The 20,994-nt window shown below is 39.7% G+C and overlaps 1 protein-coding gene across 1 annotated transcript in view; it reads left to right on the top strand.

Moving 5' to 3' along the window:
* Positions 1–20,994, top strand: part of NCAM2 (neural cell adhesion molecule 2) — a 472,561-nt gene that overhangs the window by 400,481 nt on the left and 51,086 nt on the right. The window contains exon 15 of the mRNA XM_084843540.1: positions 5,569–5,749. Within this exon, the coding sequence (XP_084699666.1) occupies positions 5,569–5,749 (181 nt within the window). The remainder of the gene's footprint in view (positions 1–5,568; positions 5,750–20,994) is intronic.

Below are 20,994 nucleotides of genomic sequence, written 5' to 3' on the forward strand. Positions count from 1 at the left end.
CCGAAGCTGTCTGGAAATTACCCTCCTCCCTGTCCATTGGCCTTTCCCTTTCACTGGTTTCCCACCACTACTGCCTATAGATTCAGTCCCATTCTCCTCCTTCTCTCTCATATAACATTTTATTTATTTATTTACTTACTTACTTACTTACTTATTTATTTATTACAGTTGTATCCCGCCAAAAATACAGTGCTATTTTTAGTGCCCGAAAGAGTGTTTCGGAGCTGTCACAGCTACCTCCTCTGTCCATGTGAAGCTGCGAAAACTGAGATAGTTCCATGGTGCAGCTGAGATTGAAGACAACTAAAGTTCTAGTGGAGCTGCATCTCTCATGAGATCAGAATATGCAGTTTTGCTAGCTTCATATTGGTATTTCTGACTCTACTAAAGAATGTTGCATTGGTAGCATATAGGGTTTGGTAGGGGAGAAACAGGTGTTGCTTCATACTTTGTTTCCTGAGGGGTTTTGCATCTCATCTCAAACAAACAGGTGGGTGATAAATTATTCCACCACATTATAAAGAATTGCAATGGACATAGAAGAGGCAAGCAATAGTCAAGGGTTGAGAAACTAAAAATAAGCAGATGGCATTTCAGGACAAAATTTCCAGCTAACTGTTATAGCAGCATTGGTGGCAAGGTAAGTAAAAAATGGACATTGTGAAAATAATCCCATTAAAAATTAACACTTTGGTCCAATGTGACCGGAGCATGAAAAGAACATACAGGAACTTTAATCATGTTTCATTTAAGAACAATGTTGCAACATCAAGTAAGAGCTTTTTTCTATTCTGTGCCAGAAATTATTGTATAACATGTTTAAAATTAATTCTGTCATGAATTGAACAAACCTTTCTATGTTCTACTTATTTTTATCACTGTGCACAGGTTGTATGCACAGTTCTTTGACACATTTTTATACTGCCTTTCATTATTGATTTCAGAGTGCTTTTTGTCTCAAATCTCCTCAGGAAATTTTACAGGAGAAATATGACAAAGAATAGAATAATAAAAGTCAATAAAAGTCAAAGTCTTTTTTGCCCAGTCCTACTCTTCATCTGTGTTATAAAGAAGTCATGCTAATTGCTAACACCCACATTTTGACAATTGTATTTTCTTAAAGAGACAATGCTCCCCACATAGAAAATGTTAATTTCAACCATTATAGTAATCCTCTGAGTTGGGTCAATCCATCACCACAATTTCCATAGGAGAAAGTATATACAAACTGTTGCTTTCTGGTAATTTTGAAATGCATTTTTGTAGTTACCCAGCTCTGGGCTTTACCTATGAATTTTCCTCACTTTCCATATCTCCACCTCTCCATATATAAAAATCAAGAGGAAAGAGGGTGCATAGATCTAGATAGGCCATTATAACATTACCTTTCTAATAGGAATAAATCCATAGGAACTTGAGTGACTGAGCTTCAGATATTTTTCCTTACCTAAATTTCCAGATCCTTATTCCTTAGTATTAAATTAGTATTACATTCCTTAATATATATATATTTTTAAGTATCCCACTTCCTTTTTGTTTCACACCATCTTTCTAGATCTTGGAATATGTGAGAGAATCTCAAAAAGATGGGGATATTTTAAGCAACAATATTCAATTGTAGATCACTATTGGCAACCTGTTGATGTATAATGCAATCTCCATCTGTCATTGTGAATCTAGAGAGTGTTCTGTTCTTCTCTCAAAAAATGCTATTAACTTAGTGACTATCTTCCATTACTTCCCATTTTTTGCCTTTCAAAAATAAAGATGACCAGGGTCCACTAATAAGCCTTATATCGTTATATTTCTCCCTTCTTGGACTTTACAGTTATCATTGCTTTCTCAAATTACTTTTTTTTTATATCCAGTATAGCTGTTTACTAGATGTTCAAAGAGAGAAAGCAAAACAACACAGTGGATATAGACTTGTTTTGCTTTCTCTCCATGAAACGTTTAGTAAACAGCTATACAGTACAAATAGCAGATACTATTTTATCCAATATAATATTACTTTAGAAAGAAACTATGGTTTAGTTTAAAATGCTTTGTTGGGACTAATCATTACATTTCTTTATTTGGTGGCTCTTGATCATACAGAAAGAATAACAGTTACTACTCTTCCCAAGTCTTTTGCACACTTTATATTTCCTCAGAATATTGGACCGGTGGACTTTAGATACTAGGAAAGTGAAAGAAAATGTTTTTGTTTATTTATTTAATATCAGTCATACTATAATATTTAATTTGTTTCCAGTATCCCCACTCATTTTTATTTGCTTTCAGTGGGAGACCCAACTGCTATTTTCCTGCCTGCAAATATTGTATTTTTCAACCAATTCTGGGCATTACATTCCATTACCCCTTGAAGGAATTAGCCCTATCGAAATTCAGATGGGGTTCCTCTGTTATAGGCATTTTTAAAGAGAGCACACAAACACAGCCTAACTAATAGTAATTAATTAGTAGAAACTAACTGCTATGTAATTAGAACTATCTAAACTAATAGTAAATAAAACTTGAAACATGACAGAGGGCTGTTTTGTTTTTGTTTTTTTCATAAAAGCAAAGAACAGACCAAAGAAGGAACCTATAAATCCTCAGTTTACAAGGAGAAATAATTCATTTTAAGGAATTCAGGTTACAAGGAAAAAGAATTCAGGCAAAAAAGAAGCTTTCATCTCCTTTTATAGTTTTCCACAAACCATTTTCCTTGCCACATTCTGTGTGGAAAGAAGACCTATCAGGTTTTCAGTCACTTTTGCCAAAATGTGTTTTAAGTTGAAAATTGCACAGCTTATTACAAAGTCAAACATCCTTTCCGTTCTCTCCCCCTCCTTGTATTGTCCATCTGTTATATTCTGGCTGCTAGCAGAAAATGGATGCTAAAATGGCTATAAATGATTTCTGAATTAATATATGACATTCAGAACAATTTTGGAATTCTGGGATTTGTTGCTTCAATAGTGGCAAATGAAACAAACGTGCCCCACTCATTTCAATTTGCCATGCGTTATGCAGACCCCTACCAGATACAAAAACTTCCCATAGCATATATGTGCTTCTGAAGAAGCAATAAACCCAACTCTTGTAATTTTAGCCTACTAATTCTTGATTACACAAAGGTGCATCTCCTTTTCTTCAAAGAAAATTTATCCTAAATAAACATTTCCCTTCAGACTTAAAATGATAACCATGGGATTTACATCATTGTGAAATGTATCTGCTCCCTGATCTAGGCAGGATGATCCACACATAGAAATGAGCGTCTGTGCATAATGTAGTCCTGAACACGCAAGTGTTCTGCATGGGGATTAAAAACAAAAACAAAACATCCAACTACTATCTACTACCCAACAACGTGAGTGTAGTGCTTTATTCAGTATGGCAGATCTTTGTGCATAGCTATGAGTGTGCAGCCCACTACTGCATTCAAGGATTTTTAGAGCAGGAACATTTATTTATTTTATTTTTATTTATTTATTACATTTATATTCCGCCTTTTTTCCTCTTTAAGGAGCCCAAGGTGGCATACATTATCCTCCTCCTCTCCATTTTATCCTCACAACAACAACCCTGTGAGGTAGGTTGGGCTGAGAGTCTGTGACTGGCCCAAAGTCACCCAGTGAGCTTCCATGGCCAAGTGGGGACTGGAACCCAGATCTCCCGGCTCCCAGTCCAACACTCTAGCCACTACACCACGACAACAGTCAAGAACCCTGTGTATACAAAGAGATCTCTTTACCATGCATAGTAGGGCTGAACCTCCTATACTCTTTCCCTGACCACAGCCATCAGCAAGAACCCTGTTTTGTCTACACTCATCTCATCCATTGGTTCATGGTCGTTATATTATTTTTTAAAAATCACTTAGAATCTTCCACAAATAATTATCCATGATGGCATCACCATATGAGAGTATCTTTAATTGAGTATTGTCAGTTTAAATTAATTTCTCTGTTAATTTGTGGTATTTTACTAACTCCTTTAATGCTTCTTCTCTAATTCACAGCCACCCTCACAAATGCATGGTGCTCTTGCATGGTGTGCTTTCATAGTTCCCCACCTCCTTCCATTTTATGAAAGGGATCCAGAGAATTGCTTTCCTGCCTTCTCTTTGTCACTACACCGTTTTTGTACCTGCACCCTACCCACTACAGGCTATTCTTCGGGGTTGGGGGATCCACCAGAATGGCATGGGATGCTGCATGGGGGGAGGGGCTACAGCGCCATGGAAGAATGAGTGTAAACCATAGAACCTCCCTCCCTGGTGGAAGCCTGGTGACAGCCTTCTACTTGTACAAGAGGCTGTCTAGATCCCCCTGCAATCCCACTGCAATCACAGTGGTTTGTACAATGTTACTACTGTTCCTGAATATAATTTGAATGTATTCTTTTTTAGTTTATGATGTGCTGGTGTTCCTCAAATTTTAAATGCCTATTTATATGAATCAGAGCTTGTAGTAATAAGAGGTAAAACTGGACTCCAGTAGCACATTTTGATCATATTAATGAAGACTATAACTGCATTTCATATTAATTTCCAGTTGAGTATAGAGGAAACTGCAGTAAAGACAGGTCACATCCTACTTGAATTTAAAGAGTTATCTGAAGGAAGGTAGTAGATTCTGACATTAACATAATGATGACATTGAACTACAGATGGCAACTAAAATTTAAATAGCCAGACATGAGGGAATAGTAGTCAGCTGCTGGATTCAGTGTTGAAGCATTCCGAAAATGGAAAAAGGTATTAGGTATCAGATCCTTCTGTAGGATTATAGGATAGCATTCATATGGTGCATTAACACTTCACATACATTATCTCCACATTCAGCTCTGTAATATAAACCAGTATTATCCCCACATTCCATATGGAGGGCTAAGGCTGAGAGAATAGCAGCCTACAAAGGCAACCTGGTGAGTTTGTAGCTGAGGTAATATTTGAATCAGGAATTTCCTGGCTCACAGCATTCCTGGATCACACTATGCTACCCCAGCCACATTATGCTCCTAAATTAAATAGTTAATACAAGAATTTTATACGTTTTTATCGCAAATCTGACTGAAGTTGGTGAGGATTTCAAACCAGTAGCATCTTGTATGCTCAGTAGGAAAGTACAATCATATATTAGATGCCTAACTCTGAGCTTTTCTACACAAGGCTGTTAATCACTGGATCTACTTTCAGTTTTGTTGCAGAATTGAGCTCTGAGCTCTACACCAAGAGCTTTTCCTTTCCTGCTTTTTCACTACGTAACCTCTAGGTGGAGGTGTGCTATAGCAGAATAGTTCAAATACACAAGAAAAACAGTGAAGTCAAAAATAATACCCAATTTTCCCCATTCTAAGAAAACCCGGGAAAGTGCTCTGAAAAAACAGAAATGAAACTGGAGGATCATGATGTCATTTAAAGAGCCCATAAACAACCATAAGTAAGGAATCACGAGTGCACAATAAATGCCTCATTTAGAAAAGCTCTTCAGATCAGTTGGGACTCATTTCTGACAATACTCAGCTTAAGGACTCAATTCATCACAATTTAAACTATTATTTGCATTTTTTTTACAGAAAGATAAGGAAGAACAATGGCAAGAGAAAAAGGTTCAAGGCAATAAAGACCACATTATTCTAGAACATTTGCAGTGGACAATGGGCTACGAAGTGCAAATTACTGCTGTCAACAGGCTGGGATATTCAGAACCAACTTCATATGAGTTCATTATGCCACCAAAGCCCAATATTATTACAGGTAAGATAATTCTAATATCCTATCTAGCAATGATATCTGCTCTTATTTTGATATTAGTAGGGCTCAAAGACTTGCTAAATTGTCTCAATATCTTTAAAAAAAATCACTACCCTCACTATAAAACTTAGTTACCTATGATTGGTAGGATTACTTCCTTATGATTAGTAGAATTACCAGACATAAGGCTTACAATTCTTTATTGCATTTTATGTGCTGGCTTGTACTGAGAGATAAATAATGAAAAGAAAGCATTTGCCATACTTCTGCAACATCAAGGTTTAAACAGTCTACAGTTAGGTAGTTATATTATCCAATCAATAGCGATCAGTCTTGTTGCATCCACACTTAGAACATTCTGCATGGTACAAATGTATAGGATAAGACCAGAGGGTGAGACTGAAGGAGATGGAAGTGCAGTTGCCAACAGCACATCACAAAGAATATTACAGTTTTGTGGAGAAACAATGTCTGCCTTAGATCACAAGTACTGTAGAAAAGAAGAGTGCACTAGGTTTTTCTGAATGCATGTGGGTCAGACATGCTCTGTCCCACTTGCATTGCATAGGATGCTGGTCTAGTTGCAGCCACTTTGGCATAAGCTTCTGTACCATGATTGCATGAAACAGTAGCGTAGGATTAGGCTGTCCAACAGTGACTGACATGAGGTTTCATTAGAAATCTGCCAAATAGTATTTGTGTCTTTTTTGCCTACTTACCAGCTTGTAAAAAAAAAAAAAAAAAGGCTTGGGTATGTTACATTCACTGTGAAGTTTTGTCAAAAGTTACTTTCAGCTAACAGCTATAGTGGCCTAGATATTTAGGCCCTTTTTTATATTCAGCCACATACATTGCAACTCAACTTCAACATATATTGACCCCTGCTTTGGGAGAATAGTTTAAATGGTTAGTTTTCAGTATCCTATTATTATGTCAGGAATTTCCACCAACAGCCAACACTATAGGGTAGAACTGTGGAAAAGCCCATGTAAATAAAGGGACAGGTTCCACACACTACCGTTTGGCAACATTCGCAAGAGCCCCAAAGCTGTTTTAATGATACTGCATAATGAATGCCATCAGTCTGGATCAGGGGTAGGCAACCATATAGGCCTATGGGCATAATTGGAAATTTGAGAAACTTTCCTGGGCACAACCATAAAATGGCTGCCATGGGTGGGCATGGCTAGTCACAAAGAACAAGTAACCTGCCCAGAGGCATTCATGGGAAATTAAGATGGCAGCAGCTAGAGGTTCCCATTTCACTTTGAAGCAATCCCAGCTGCCAGTAAGCCATTAAAAAAAAAAAAAAAAGTTGAGAGGAGTAAGGTGTCTCAGTGGGCACCAAAGGTTTCGGGGGCACATTGGTGCCTGTGAGTACCACATTGCCTATCCCTTGTTTAGACACTGGAAGAAAACATTGATCTAATCCTTTCATCTTCTATCCCACTGCAAGCCAAGGTCTCAGGGATCAGATAATATTAAAGTATCACTTTAGTAAAAGCTACAGTATAAAGTACTCTTTATAAAATGTGTCTGTATCTGCTTAACCCTGGCCATGAAAAACCAAACATGAATGAAAAAATATGAATCTTACCATGCAATTGGAAAATGCTCAATGAACTCTCAGCATTTAAGGCAAGGGAATCCCACATTATAGGTGTAGGGCAGCCACTGAGAACATTCTGTATGTGTTTGTAGTGATTACTTTTGTTTGAGCTTAAAAGGTCTTAATAGAACATATGGAAGGAAGTGATTTTGAAGACCACTTTCAGATCAAGACTTCTGCAATGATATTGGAAAACTGAATCAGTGCATCTAACACAGTTCACGTTGGGATGTTGCTGATGATGCTCATGCTTATCACTGCTAGAGAAGTGATAGTACCAAAAAAAGCACTGCTCAGAAAGTGCCTCCCCACCTTCTCAGCCCCATTCCCTCTTCTGTACAACTATTTAAGTCCTGTCCTCTTTTCTACTTTCTGTATGTTTGAGGATGGGCTAAATAAATTCAGATGACTTTCTCAGTTGTGGGACTTACATTTTTAGCACTCAAACAGTAGCACAGTCTGTCAGAGGATTTTTCTTTTTAAAACTTTCCTCCCTTTCTTGCTTGTTTAAGGGCACAATCCTATGCATGTTTAGACTGAAAAAGTCCTACAATTCGCACCATTCCTGAGCCAATATGCAGAGGATGGTTCCTTTAAACAGTTTTTTGGCAGCACTTTCCCACATAGTGTCAGATGTATTGAGGGGTAAGACAGCCCCTGACAGAGGAGGAAAGTAGTGCCAGAAATATTTGTCTCCCATTGTTGTTCCATTCAACTTGGTATGTTTGCCGTACATATGCACTTCCTCCTGTTGGGATTTGAGCCTTAGGTTTGTAATTCCCCACTAAGATAATGCTAAATTAATACCCACATTTGAATTGGTGTGCAAGTTTGCATACACCTATACACACATAAATAACTTCAATATGGTATTTCCCACACCCGATCAACAGAAAAAAAAAAAAAGGCAGGGAAATTTTGAGGCAGAATCGCAAAGAAGCTATATACGATCAGAAACAACCACCCTAGGTAAAATACATTACAAACAGAAATTGGAGAGGTGTCTATGATTAATAGATTATTTCCACAAAATCATTTAAAAATCTTTTATTGAAAGAAAAAATAAGGTAAAATGAAAGGAGAAGGGATGGGACAATTGTTGGAAAGATAGATATTTGCTGTGTTCAGCTGATCATCCAAGGCTTCATATAGCCGTGACTCGACACTACTTCCCCATACCACTTCTCCTCCTGTTATGTGCCAGTGTTGGTGTGTGTCCAAGATCATTGTGTGAGCCAGAGTTACACCTGAACTAAAGAAACCTGGCTTATTGTCAGTTAAGGTCCAGGAAAATAAGCCACAATGTGATAATGCATTGGGTAACAGTGGGGGGCTGGTTCTCCATCCCTGTGTTTAATGCTCTCTTTCCCAGAATGAACCCATTAGTGTCTCCTCAGAAGTAACTCCTATTGTGCTGAATGAGGCTTGTGCCCTAAATGCCCACATCAGAATTTACAGATATCCTCCCCAGTTGACAGTTTAGAGCACCAGTTCCCTGAAGCCTGTAAAGTGCTTTACTGAACCCGCGTGGCTTGGTTTGTTGCCTTAGGAAGTAACTACTTCACCCCTTCATTATAGAGATCCTGCAGTTAGAAAGGGGGCTGGTTTCCCATCCCTGTGTCCCCCCCTTTCCTAGCACAAGCATATGTGTATCTACTCAGAAGTAACTCCCATTGAGCTCAGTGACGCTCCTGAAATGCAGCTGCATCTGGAGTTTCAGGGGAAAGGATAAAGGGGGAGGGAGAGAGGGGGGGAGCCTCTCTTATTGGTTGAGCAGCCCCTGCCAGTCAGATGAATACACTCCAACTCCCACCCTCACCAGGAAGTATGTTCTGTGAACCCATTTTTACTGGTATGGAGCACTTGCTCATGGAGCCCTGCATGGACCAAAGTGCAGCAAAGTTGATTCCTTTAAAAAAAAATCCAGTACTCCTCCATTCACTTCTCCTTCCTTTGTCGTGGAGACACAGTCTAGGCCTCACAGTTGGATCATGAATACTTCATGATCAATTTAGTATCCAGACCAAACTAACAGGAATCTAGAAACCTCTTAGTATCAAGGTGATCTAAAGGTAGAGGATGATAACTTGTTTCAGCCATCTTCATCAGGATGGTAGCTAGCTTTGGGAACTCTGGATGCGGTTGGAGGCTGCCAGGAACCCTCCTGCCCTTCCTTGATTTTGACTTTTATACAGTAATTCAGAACTTAAGTCTTTTTTTTCAATTTCTTTAAAATGCTTTAACTGGCAGTGTTTATCTGCAGGGAGTATTTATTTGTTGATGTTTTGGATGGATGCCACTGTTTCCAGACAGAATACTTCAGCTTAAACAGCAATGTTTTCTTGTGTTCTTAATACAATGATACCACGGGAACACAGCTATCAGTCATTACACTTAGGACTGTTCAGATTCCACAAACATCATGACCTTTGCTGTCCCTGACTGGTATGTCTTGCATACCCTTTTGAACAAAGTGCTGTCACTTGTACTAAAGCATCATCACTCTTCCTGACGAAACCTATTTAGTCATAGGCAGAGATGATGGATAATCTATTTAATGTGATATTTTCTCTGATCATGTTGTGCCATATATTTGCAAAAATGTCAGTGTTCATCAGGCTAAACGGGTCATTTATATTTTCAGTATTGACTCAAAACGACAGCATTGTGAGGGTTAAATGTTCATCTGGAGAAGGTTTCCTGCAAAATAAACTAGAAACATTTATTTTTATTTAAGTATAACAATACTTTCATGTTAGAAGCTTTAATGATGAATGCAACAGTGCTATGTTGAACCCGACATACAGGAGTGCGTACGCACTGGGGTGTACAGAACTGCCTTGTTTTGTTTTGCAAATACAGTTTCTTTCTTGTTTCATTGTTTCCTGTAATGGTGAGGTGCATTAATTTCAAGATGAAGATATTCTGAGGTCCAAGCCTCTCTAGAGTCACATTTTCTTATGTCAAAGTACTCTACTATCTGATTCCATAGCTATAGTAAGGTGCTTTGAACTCACCCTTATAAGTTTTCCTGAATTCAAATTAAACGTAAAAGAGAAAAAGAAAGTTGGATCTCAGACACTCCGGAAAGTTAAAGGAAGTGCCCTGAAAGCCAGTCTCTTTAACACCTGGTGTGTGTGGACTGGTTGTTCTCACTTTAGCAAGAAATTTATTCTGCTTATGCTCAGAGGGGCACTCAATTGGCCACATGTCCCAGGGCTAAGAACTGAAAATGAAAACAGGTTTGTGCGCTGGCTGAAATTAAACCTGAGATGCTCTGCACCATTGTGGAAGTGGGTGGATAGGAGGTTACTGCAGTCGGGATGTGGAATAGAATCAGGGGAAAGATCTACTTCCCAACTTGCCAGTACAGCAACACAGCATACAGACAATATGTAAGTGTATTTATTCATCAGTTGGTTATATGCTTTTTCCACATTTCATCCAAAGACCTCAGTGTAAGTGTATACATGCCCTCCCCCTGATTTAACCTCTCAACAAACCTTTGCAATATATTTGGCTAAGAAAGAGAGTGACTCTCCCAAAGTCACCAATCAACTTTATAGCTTAGCACGGATTTGATTAAGGTATATGTTGTCTTTGTGTATACTGTCTATGTGGGGTTTTTATATTTTAAATTTTGCATACTGTACTTTTAATGTTTTAACCTTTGTAAACCGCCTAGAGAGCTTCAGCTATGGGGCAATATAGAAATGGAATGAATGAATGAGTGGCTGGAACTAACTTTTTCTAACAATTTTCAAAATTACTAAGCTACTTGCTACACCACACATCTTGCCAGTAACTGGAGGGGGAAGAGTTAACGTTCCTACAATGGAGTTGAGCCCATGGCAGACTTCAGGGCTCAGTGTTTATGGCTATTTGCAAGATGTAAGCAGAACAAAAGCCCCCATTTAATATTAGGTATAAGTATAACTTCTCAGCCAGTGCATGCCAATTCTAAGCATAAAGAGCTGGGTTATTTCTAAAACAGTTTCTAAATTATTTCTAAAATGTCTAAAGTTACAGCAGTGGTAGGGAACACATGGCCTGCGCTGCCCACCAGCTGAGGATGGACTGCAGAGCACTTTGAATGAACAGATCTGACCTGCATTTTCAAAGCATGGCCAGGGCTTGGAGAAAGAGAAAATTATTTACTGAGTTTTCCGCCTGTTTTCCGAACAGATGTTGAATGATAGAGTGAGTGCCTCACATAAATTTATCTTTCCACCACCATGTGGATTCACCTTTCCACTAATTGAATGCCTGTTTGCATGCAGGTCTTTCCACTATATTGTGTTTAAGCCTCTCAGCATTTCATTTTATTTCCATATTATTTTCTCTTCTTTCTCATCCACACAGACTGTGGTGGAGCATGACATGGAAGGAACCTTCAAAAAGTGATAGTGCTGAGGAGGTCAATATGATGATGAGAGGTGCACCATGGCTCCCTTGTTTACATTAGTGTTCACTCTAAAGCCAACAATTCATTAATTCATTTTATTTCATTTCTATACTGCCCAATAACCAAAGCGATCTGGGTGGTTCACAAAAATCTCAAAATATAATATAAAAAAACTTTAACATACAAAATGTAAAAAGAGTTTAAAACACCTAAAACAGCAACAATTACAATTCATCATCTACATGTATTGCGATCTCAATTCTCCGAATGCCTATACTTATGTAGCCAAAATGGCCCCACCCATGAACAAGAGGGACTATCAGCATGCTCAGGGAAACTCTGAGGGTTGCAGAAGTACACAAAATCCTTAGGGGAGGAAAAATCCTAAGGGGGCAAAACAACAACCCGCAAACAACCCAATGAGTACTGAGCATGCTCAGTGGGCAAAGAATGCTATCTATTGGTGGGGAGAGGGGGTTGAAAACTGGAGAGGGGCAGTGGTGTATCCTGAAAGAAGGCATGGCTGATAGGCTGGAACACTAAGATCATTCCACACTGCAACATTTTGTTGCAGGTCCAGACCACATGTAGAAACAATTCCTCTTCTCTGAGAGGTGAACTGGAAGCTATTAAATCAGGCCTATAAGGACTGATCTCTTCCAGGACTGGCCCTTTTGAGAGCAAAGAGCTCTATTGTGGGTGGTGTGACAATAACTACAATTTAGAGAAACTCCATTTATAGAGTTTTGTGGCAGGAAGACTGTAAATAGTAATTAAAAGATGAGCCCTCACTGGGAACTGAGAGTAGCTGAGCTATGTTAGAACCTCCTCTTTTTATTAAAAATGTTATTTTCTTATATTATTAATGTGTTTGTTCTTACTGAACACAACAATTATGTTATAGTGTCAGAAGTGCAAAATGAGTAAACTAGTCTGACCTGAGTCTGTAAATCTTCTTTTGGACAAGAACCTGGAAATTAGAAGTTCATGTTGCCTACACACAGGACAATAGCCTCCGTAAGGGGCTAACTAGACTTTATGTGGAAAATACATAACTGGGTCTCCCAACATAATTTTCTTCTTCTAAAAGCAGCTGTGGGAGCCCCCAATTTGGTTAAGGGTGAGAGGGCTCTAATTCTTCACACACACACACACTGGATCCAGTACAACCGCACCCCCACCCCCATCCCCAAGCCACCATTAGCCACAGAGGGGGAAACATTCAGGCACAATACCAGGAAACAACAATTTTGACCTGGACTGTGGATCCTGAGGCAAAGGTTTAAACCCTTCTATCCAAATTGTGTTGGTCATGGCTGCTTTCAAAATAAGATGATGATACTGGGAGATTCATCAGCAATATCCCCCATAATCTCTAATCAAGCCTACAGTGCTCTAGATTTACGGTCATTGTTTGACTAGTTTAGAGGCCTGGAGAGTTAAATACAGATGTGCCATGGCTTTCATCTAGCTTGCTGTTGTCAGGAAACATTGCAAAGAACTGGCAAACACTCAGGGAAAAGTTTGAATTGTATCTAGCAGCAACAGGGACAGAGGAGAAAAGTAAAGAATCATCAGTTTTCTTGCATGTTGTGGGGGAAGAGGTTTTGGATGTTTATAGCAATTTCAAGTTGGCTGAAGGTCAAAGTTTGCTGCTTGGTTGCTGTGGTAACTAGAACAAGCTATAGTATTGCTGATCATTTCAGCTGGGAGGGACCTGTTTGTCTGGTTGCCAGGGTGACCAGGACATGTGTCTGTGTCTGGTGTGAGACTGGGGAGCCTTATGTAAGTCCAAGTCTGGTGGCGGGAGAGGGGGAGAAGACAATTTTTACAAGCATCAAAAAAGGTGCTGAATCCATTTACAGCATCCCTACTTAGTAATAGATTTATTTATGGTATTATAGACAATGGCCTTGTTCATGCCTAATGCTTTACATGGAGGAGCCACAGGGAGCCTTGGATTCATGCACCTCCCTTCTCTATCCAGCATGGCTGCAAGGAGGCTTTTGGAAGCTTTTGCTTCTGTTTTAGATTAATCACATCTTGCAATTATGTCCCAACCCAGACATAATCTTATTGATGGTTGAAACACACCAACTTCAAAAAACCATGCTTTATAAAGCTGGGTTGTTTTAACAAACTATACTTAAGGTTAACCACGATTTAGGGTTCAAATGCAATACTAAACTGAGGTTAATCTAAAATGGAAGCAAAAGCTTCTGAGCTCCTCCTCATGGCTGTACTGGTGAGGGAAGCACATGAGCTTGAGGTCTGCTGTGGTTCATCCTTGTCATGCTAAACCATACTTTAGCATTATGTGCAAATGCAAGAAGCTGCCTCATGAAGAAGACTTGAAGCTGGAAAAAGCACTGTGATCTGCAGGATGACAAAAACAGTAAAGGCACAGGCCCAGGAGCTGAATTCACTGGCAAGTCTGAATAATTAACTATACAGGAAGGAAGGGCTGAATAAAGTTGACCCAAACCATGAAATCCCCTATTGTTTCAACTGCAAGGAACTCCTACTGGTTTACCACTGTGGTTGGCCACTGTGTGAACAAAATGCCGGACTAGATGGACCCTTGGCCTGATCCAGCATGGTTCTTTTTATATTTTTATGTAAAGAGAGAGACTGAAGATATAAATCTTAATGAACAAAAGTGTGTTGGGCATTACTGAGTTGACTTTTATGGAAGATATCTCTACTAAAGGAGGTAAGCCTGGCAAGAAGGAAGCTCAGGCTATTGAAATGATGCCATGGCCCAAGTTAAACAAAGAAATTCAGGATTTTCTGGGAATGTTAAAATTACTTGGGGAAATGTACACACAACGTATCCACAAAAGCGGCACTTCATAGAATTAATGGTTGTGGGATATGCAGCCGGTGGCACTGAGTTGCTGTCAAAGCCTGCTTCTTCAAGAGATAGTAATGGCATTTTATGCACAAAGTAGGTCCATCAAAATGTTAATTGGATACAGCGCAGTCTGGATTAGAAGCACAGTTGGCAGAAATACGCTCTCTGCTCACAACATGTGACATACAAATCTAGAACTGGGAGTGCAGAACCAAGGAGAAGGACATTCTAGCTTCTACCACCAACCAGAGGAACAAGAACTACTGGGAGACTACCTTCCAGGAAGAACATCGCAACAAAGGAAATATCCTGGCTCTGTCCATCACCTGAAAAGAAGCAGCTGCAGGGATATTACTTCCCTCTACCCTGCCAGAAAGAACTCGGCTTCAACTGTCACCTGGGTACTGCAGAACTAGTGGAAGGATTTTTTATTTTTATTTTGTATTGCAATCACTTATAAGCTGCCTCGGAAATCATTTGATCAAAAGATGGTGTATAAATCTTCTTAAAAATAAATAATAAATCAGTGACTACTACACAAAGAAGTCATGCACAAATCAATAAATAGTAGTTTGGAACCTTGTTTGTTTATTGTATTAAATATATATTTGGCCATGCAGTTCAGGAGGAAATAGACAAGCTCCTTATACTACATATAGGTTTCAACAAATGAAAGCTGCCAAGATATGGTTGTTGCCTATACTCCATGTAAATGTGTGTTTACTGTGTATGCTGTTTCCAGAATTACAAACTCTACTTTGAAAGCAGAAATGACCTCTGAGCTTGAGGTGCAGGCCCATGTAGACCTACTTGTCAAATCATTGCGTGTAACAGACAACACAACAGAAGACATTCAAGTGGAAACAGAAAAAAAAGATTCCTTATCGAGAATTCTAACGAAAGTAATCATTTAAGAATGGCCACAAAACAAAGACAGCAGTGGCCTCTGTGTAATAGACTACTAGGATTACAGAGAAGAGGTTTTAGTAATTGATGGGATAATTTTGTAAGCCAGTGCAATTATAGTACAAGGATCTTCAGAAAGGATATGCAAAAACAAAATCATGAGGATTGCAGGAATTCAGGTGTAAAAGATCAACTGCAAGGAGGTCAAATCAGTCAATCCTAAAGGAAATCAACCCTGAGTGCTCATTGGAAGGACAGATACTGAAGCTGAAGCTCAAATATTTTGGCCACCTAATGCGAAGAGAAAACTCCCTGGAAAAGACCCTGATGCTGGGAAAGATTGAAGGCAAAAGGAGAAGGGGATGGCAGAGGATGAGATGGCTGGATAGCATCACCAATGCAATGAAGATGAACTTGAGCACGCTCCGGGAGAGAGCGGAGGACAGGAAGGCCTGGTGTGCTATGGTCCATGGGGTCACGAAGAGTCAGACACGATCTAACGACTGAACAACAACAACATGGTTACAGATCAATCAGGACATTGCTGATACAGTAGGGAGCTATTTATACCTGCTTGAAATTACAAGCAAAGCCACAAGAAGAGCACTAAATTCTCACCAAGTGCCACAAATGCCATATTCAAAGGTACACATGGATTTATTTACTTGGAATTATAAGATATATTTAATGTTGCTGTTTCCTCCTTCTGTATCCATATATCTGTGCATAGCATATCAGTGATGGCTGGACTGAAGTTAGTCTTCTCAACGCATGGCATTCCAAATGAATGATCAGTCGGCAATGGTCAGCTTCAGCTTTCCAGTGCTGAGTTTGACAGTTTGTTGTGGACTGATGCTTTAATGACAGCACTAATAGTTACATTACCCACAATTGTGTGTAGTTGAAAGATGCATAGAAACAGTTAAAAATCTGATGAAAAAATCTATTATTGTGGGGAAGATACATATGAACATTACTGTCTTATTGAAGTACACCCCTGGAATGTGATTTATCCCCAGTGCTGTTGCTAATGGAATGAGGGATCATATTATACCAATTAATGACATCCTCCTGAAAATCTGTAGAAATGTGTCCATAAGGAAAGTAAAAGAAACAAAGGGAGAAGCAAAAAAAAATCCTTTTGGCAAATGGGCCTGGGACCATCCATTGCTGAGATCACATGGCCCACTCTGCTGGAGAAATTACACTTCAGATACATGGGCTGAAAGAGGTACAGTCAAGCAAATGGTGCACCCATAGACTAGGTTATATACACAGATCAACAAGATCTACACTCATGCCTAGAACAATTTCATAGTTCAACAAGAGATGCTGAACTGGACTTCCCTGAGCCAGCTGGTCTTCCCACTGCATAGGAGCAGTTGCACCATCTACCAGTGAACTGTACGGATTCCACTGAGGGGATGACCCCATAATGCCCTACAGAGCAAATGAAATCTCTGAAGGACTCTGCCTATTAACCAGCAGAGGGTAAATGGCAATTAGGGAAGTGAGTGGTAAAGACTCACTCCAGAGTGACGTACTAGTGACCTCTCCTCTGTAGCTAATTATTTGTTAAGAGGGAAGATGATATGATAGTTTACACAGAGCTTGTGGCAGGTAAACAGGAATTACAAGTTGAGCTTTCACTGGAAACTGAAGCCAAGCCAATTGCAATGACACAACCTCCTGTCTTTTTTTTTAATTAAAAGTTATTCATTTCTCATTTATGTGCTTTTGTACTTACTGAATTCAGTAATTATGACAGAAGGAGAGAACAGGCAAATGGTAGTTCCTGCCTGGCTTCTGAATGCCTCCCAGAATCTCATGTCACTTTAGCTAAAGACAAAGGGCAAATTAGTTCAGAAATGGCTTCAGGATCAGCAGGTGCTCCAAGAACAACCCAACTTACTGCTCAACAGCTACAGATCTGAAGAAAAGAATGCCAGCTTAGGATGAAAGAAGCGGGAAAGAATCAAACTCTGATAAACATTTGAGCTCTAAACTTTTAAATGAATGACCCTGAATCTCCTGCTCCCTTCTGTTCTGGTTTTAACTTTGCAAGATAAGACAGAACTCCTCCTCTGAGACCTAGCAGAGCACAGGTAATTCAGTATTGATGATGAAGCCCATTCTAGAGGCATTAGACCAGTTCTGCTAGTCCCTTGTATTCTGACCCCTAGGCTTGGTGAAACATCTGATGCTCAATCTGAAAGGCAATTTGTTGAAGATACTTTCAGAAAGGGCAAATCCAGCAGATATAAATCATAATCATAATCCAAGGTTTAGTGGGGTATTATGGCATGATCCTCCCTTTTTTGGTGCTTCAGCCAGACATGGACCACTACCTGAAGATGGTGTCCAACTTCCATTTATTCCATAATCACATCCTCCTAACTTTTTTTTCACAACATTACAACACCTAAAAGACGGAGCTTGGATGCAGTAGACATGTGCAAGGCCTAGCCTTTGTTGCTTTTTTAAAGCAATAAAGCATGGAAAAGGATGATTTTAAACTGCAGATTTCAACATATCACTAAAAATAAAACAAACAATGCAATACTTCAGGAGAGAGGTAGCTTCTTCCTTGGTGAGGGTTAGGAAGAACTGAGCAATGAGCAGAAAGGTACCCATCTTGCCTTTCAGCACATATTCACTAGGCAGAAACCCTTCAGTCAAAGAAGCACCTCTGGTCCTGCTTAGAGCTCTAGAAGCTGTGAGATGCATATGCATAGTGCCTTGTGTGTGACTGCCTCGAGGACCCAGCCAAAAAACAAGTTTGGGGTTTGTGCAGTTTTTGTATTTCATGATTGTGTGAAGGCTGGCTGGTTGAAACTTGGGAACTTCACGCAGAGGGCCAGACAGCATTCTGCACCAATTCTTTGCAAGTCCCTCCTCTAGGCCTGCTGCCCCTTCCCCCAAGAAAAGAGGTTAATAAGCCATCAGCCCTAGGCACATTTTCATACGAGTAAGGCTTGTTTGAACACAGAGAGATTTACTTCAGAGTAAATATGCACAGGATTCCACTCTAGGTCATGTTATCCATATTAAAGCTAAACTGTTATTATTAATAAGAATATTAATATTGATATTAATATTAATATTTCATTTTATGAGTTGACCTATAGCCAAATCTCTTAGGGCGGCATACAGAATAAAAACAAAAAATAAAACACATAACAAAAAGAATGTAAAAGAAATTTAAGAACAACAACAGCAATAATGTAAATATAATTTCAAAAAGGAAAGATAAATATTAAAGCAATAAAGCATGGAAAAGGACAATTTTAAACTGCAGATTTAAACATATCACTAAAAATAAAACAAACAGCAGTTAACAATTCTTTTTAAAGGCCTGGATGAATAAGAAGTGGTTCACCTGGAATCCCAAAGCCAATGAAGTAGGGGAAGGCATTCCACAATTTGGGGGCTATGTACGAAAGTGACTTACCTGTTTGTGGATTCTGTTCATGGGGGGGCGCTCCATCCTTCCCCCCAGAATCCTCAATGGGGGGGGAGGCGATCCGGTCTTCCCCCTGGGATCCTCGACGGCCGGCTCCGCTCTGTGGCCAGGCCGCGGAGCAGCTGGCCAGGGCTGTCCACAGCTGGATTTCCAGCCACGGACGGGCTGCTGCGGATGCAAATGGTGGCCACCACAGTGGCCGCCATTTGCATCCAGCCAGGCAGCCGTGATAGGCTACATAAGAATTTACGTAGCCACCCCTTTAAAAAAAACACACCAGCGTACGCAAATGGCGGCGTAAAAAATATTTACGTAGGCTAGAACGGCGGGAAAAAAAGAACGCAAATAGCGCCCACTAAGCTATTTGCGGTTCCCTTGTTTTCACCGTAATTGCCTACGTAAATATTTACGTAGGCTAGAACAGCGAAAAATAGAGAACACAAATGGCGGCTGCTGTAGCCGCCGGCCCGCCACCATTTGCTTACGCTGGGGTTTGGGGGGGGTTAGGGGTTAGCCATAGGCTGCATAAATTCTTACGTAGCTTATCACAGCTTGAAGGACGGCAATGGCGGCCGCAACAGCCCAGCTGCGGCCGGCCAGGAGACCAGCCAGAGCCGCCAAATCCGCTGCATCTGCCCCAGGTAAGTTCCATCCCGGGGGATTCCACGGGGGGGCGGGGGGACAGGAGGCCGTTCTGCCACGGATTCTGGGGGGCGGATTCTAAAGAATCTGGACTCACTGGAATTCGTGGTGGAATTCTCTGCCATCCCTAGTATGTGGAGGTGCTCAGACCAGGGCCTCAGATGGAGATTTCAGGGCACAGGCAGAAGGAACACATGATAAGTGGTGGTCCTTCAGATTCTGTGGCCTGAAGCTGTGAAAGAGTTTATAGGTGAACACCAAGACTTTACTGTGCCTGAAAACAAACAGGAGGCCAGGGGTGATAGTACAGTACTGGCATAATATGGTCATAATGGCCAGTTCCAGTAAGTACCCTCGCTACCGTATTTTGTACTAACTGAAGTTTCCAGACTAACTAACTGAAGTTTCTGGATCAACTGAGCACTATTTTTAACAACTGAGCGCTTTTTGAACATTAATTAGCTCCTTAGGAACAAAGTAAGTGAATATATAATTTTATATTTAAGTAAAATATTGCCCTAAATAATTGACCTTTGTGGAATTAAAATATTGTGCACATTGTTTTCAAATGTAGGCTGAAATAAACAGAAAAAAATAAGCCCCAATCCTGAAATAGAAATATAACCAGTAACAAAAGGAACTGCATTTGCCACTTTTTTTTCTACACTATAGAACAATAATAAAATGGTTATAACTGTGAAGTTTATGAATATTTTAATTTGTGAATTTAATTATTTGAACAATTGATTAATGTATGACTATTTGGTTCAGATCTACATATTCCGTAGCTTTTTGCAAATATTGAGACTATAACATCATGTCAAGAATGTGCCTTTGCTTTGTTCATTGAACATATAAACATTTCTATACTGCCCAATAGCCGAAGCCCTCTAAGCGGTTCACAAAATATAACTCATATATTGATGGTTTATTTGCATTTTTAGCTCCCAGGACATTTTTACAATTTCCAAAGTGCTTTTCCCTGCATTGCATGTTTCCTCATCTTATAGTGGCATTTTTTTCCTTGTGTGCTACATTTTTTATAGGTACTGTTAAAAATATCCCATTGAAAAATAGCACCAAAATTTGCAAAACAATACCACCACCACCCCACACACGCATTTTTAACAAAAAAAGTGTAACTACACAGTTCACAATCCAACCAAATGGGTGTAAAGCAATCCTAACTTTGCTGGGTTGTAGTTTAAAATTAGACTTTTAAAACTTTTTAAAAATCTTCTCCCGAAGATTCGTGGAGAAATTCTCCACCAACCCTAGAGCACAGTAACAGCATCCTCCCTCATGTCTTTCCCATGACCACCAAATGCCCTAGATGTAGCATTGTTCCAGAGCATTCTGTGGAGAAAAA

This window comes from Heloderma suspectum, chromosome 3 (assembly GCF_057233095.1).
Source record: "Heloderma suspectum isolate Gila_16-S chromosome 3, 16-S_ref, whole genome shotgun sequence".
Classification (NCBI taxonomy): domain Eukaryota; kingdom Metazoa; phylum Chordata; class Lepidosauria; order Squamata; family Helodermatidae; genus Heloderma; species Heloderma suspectum.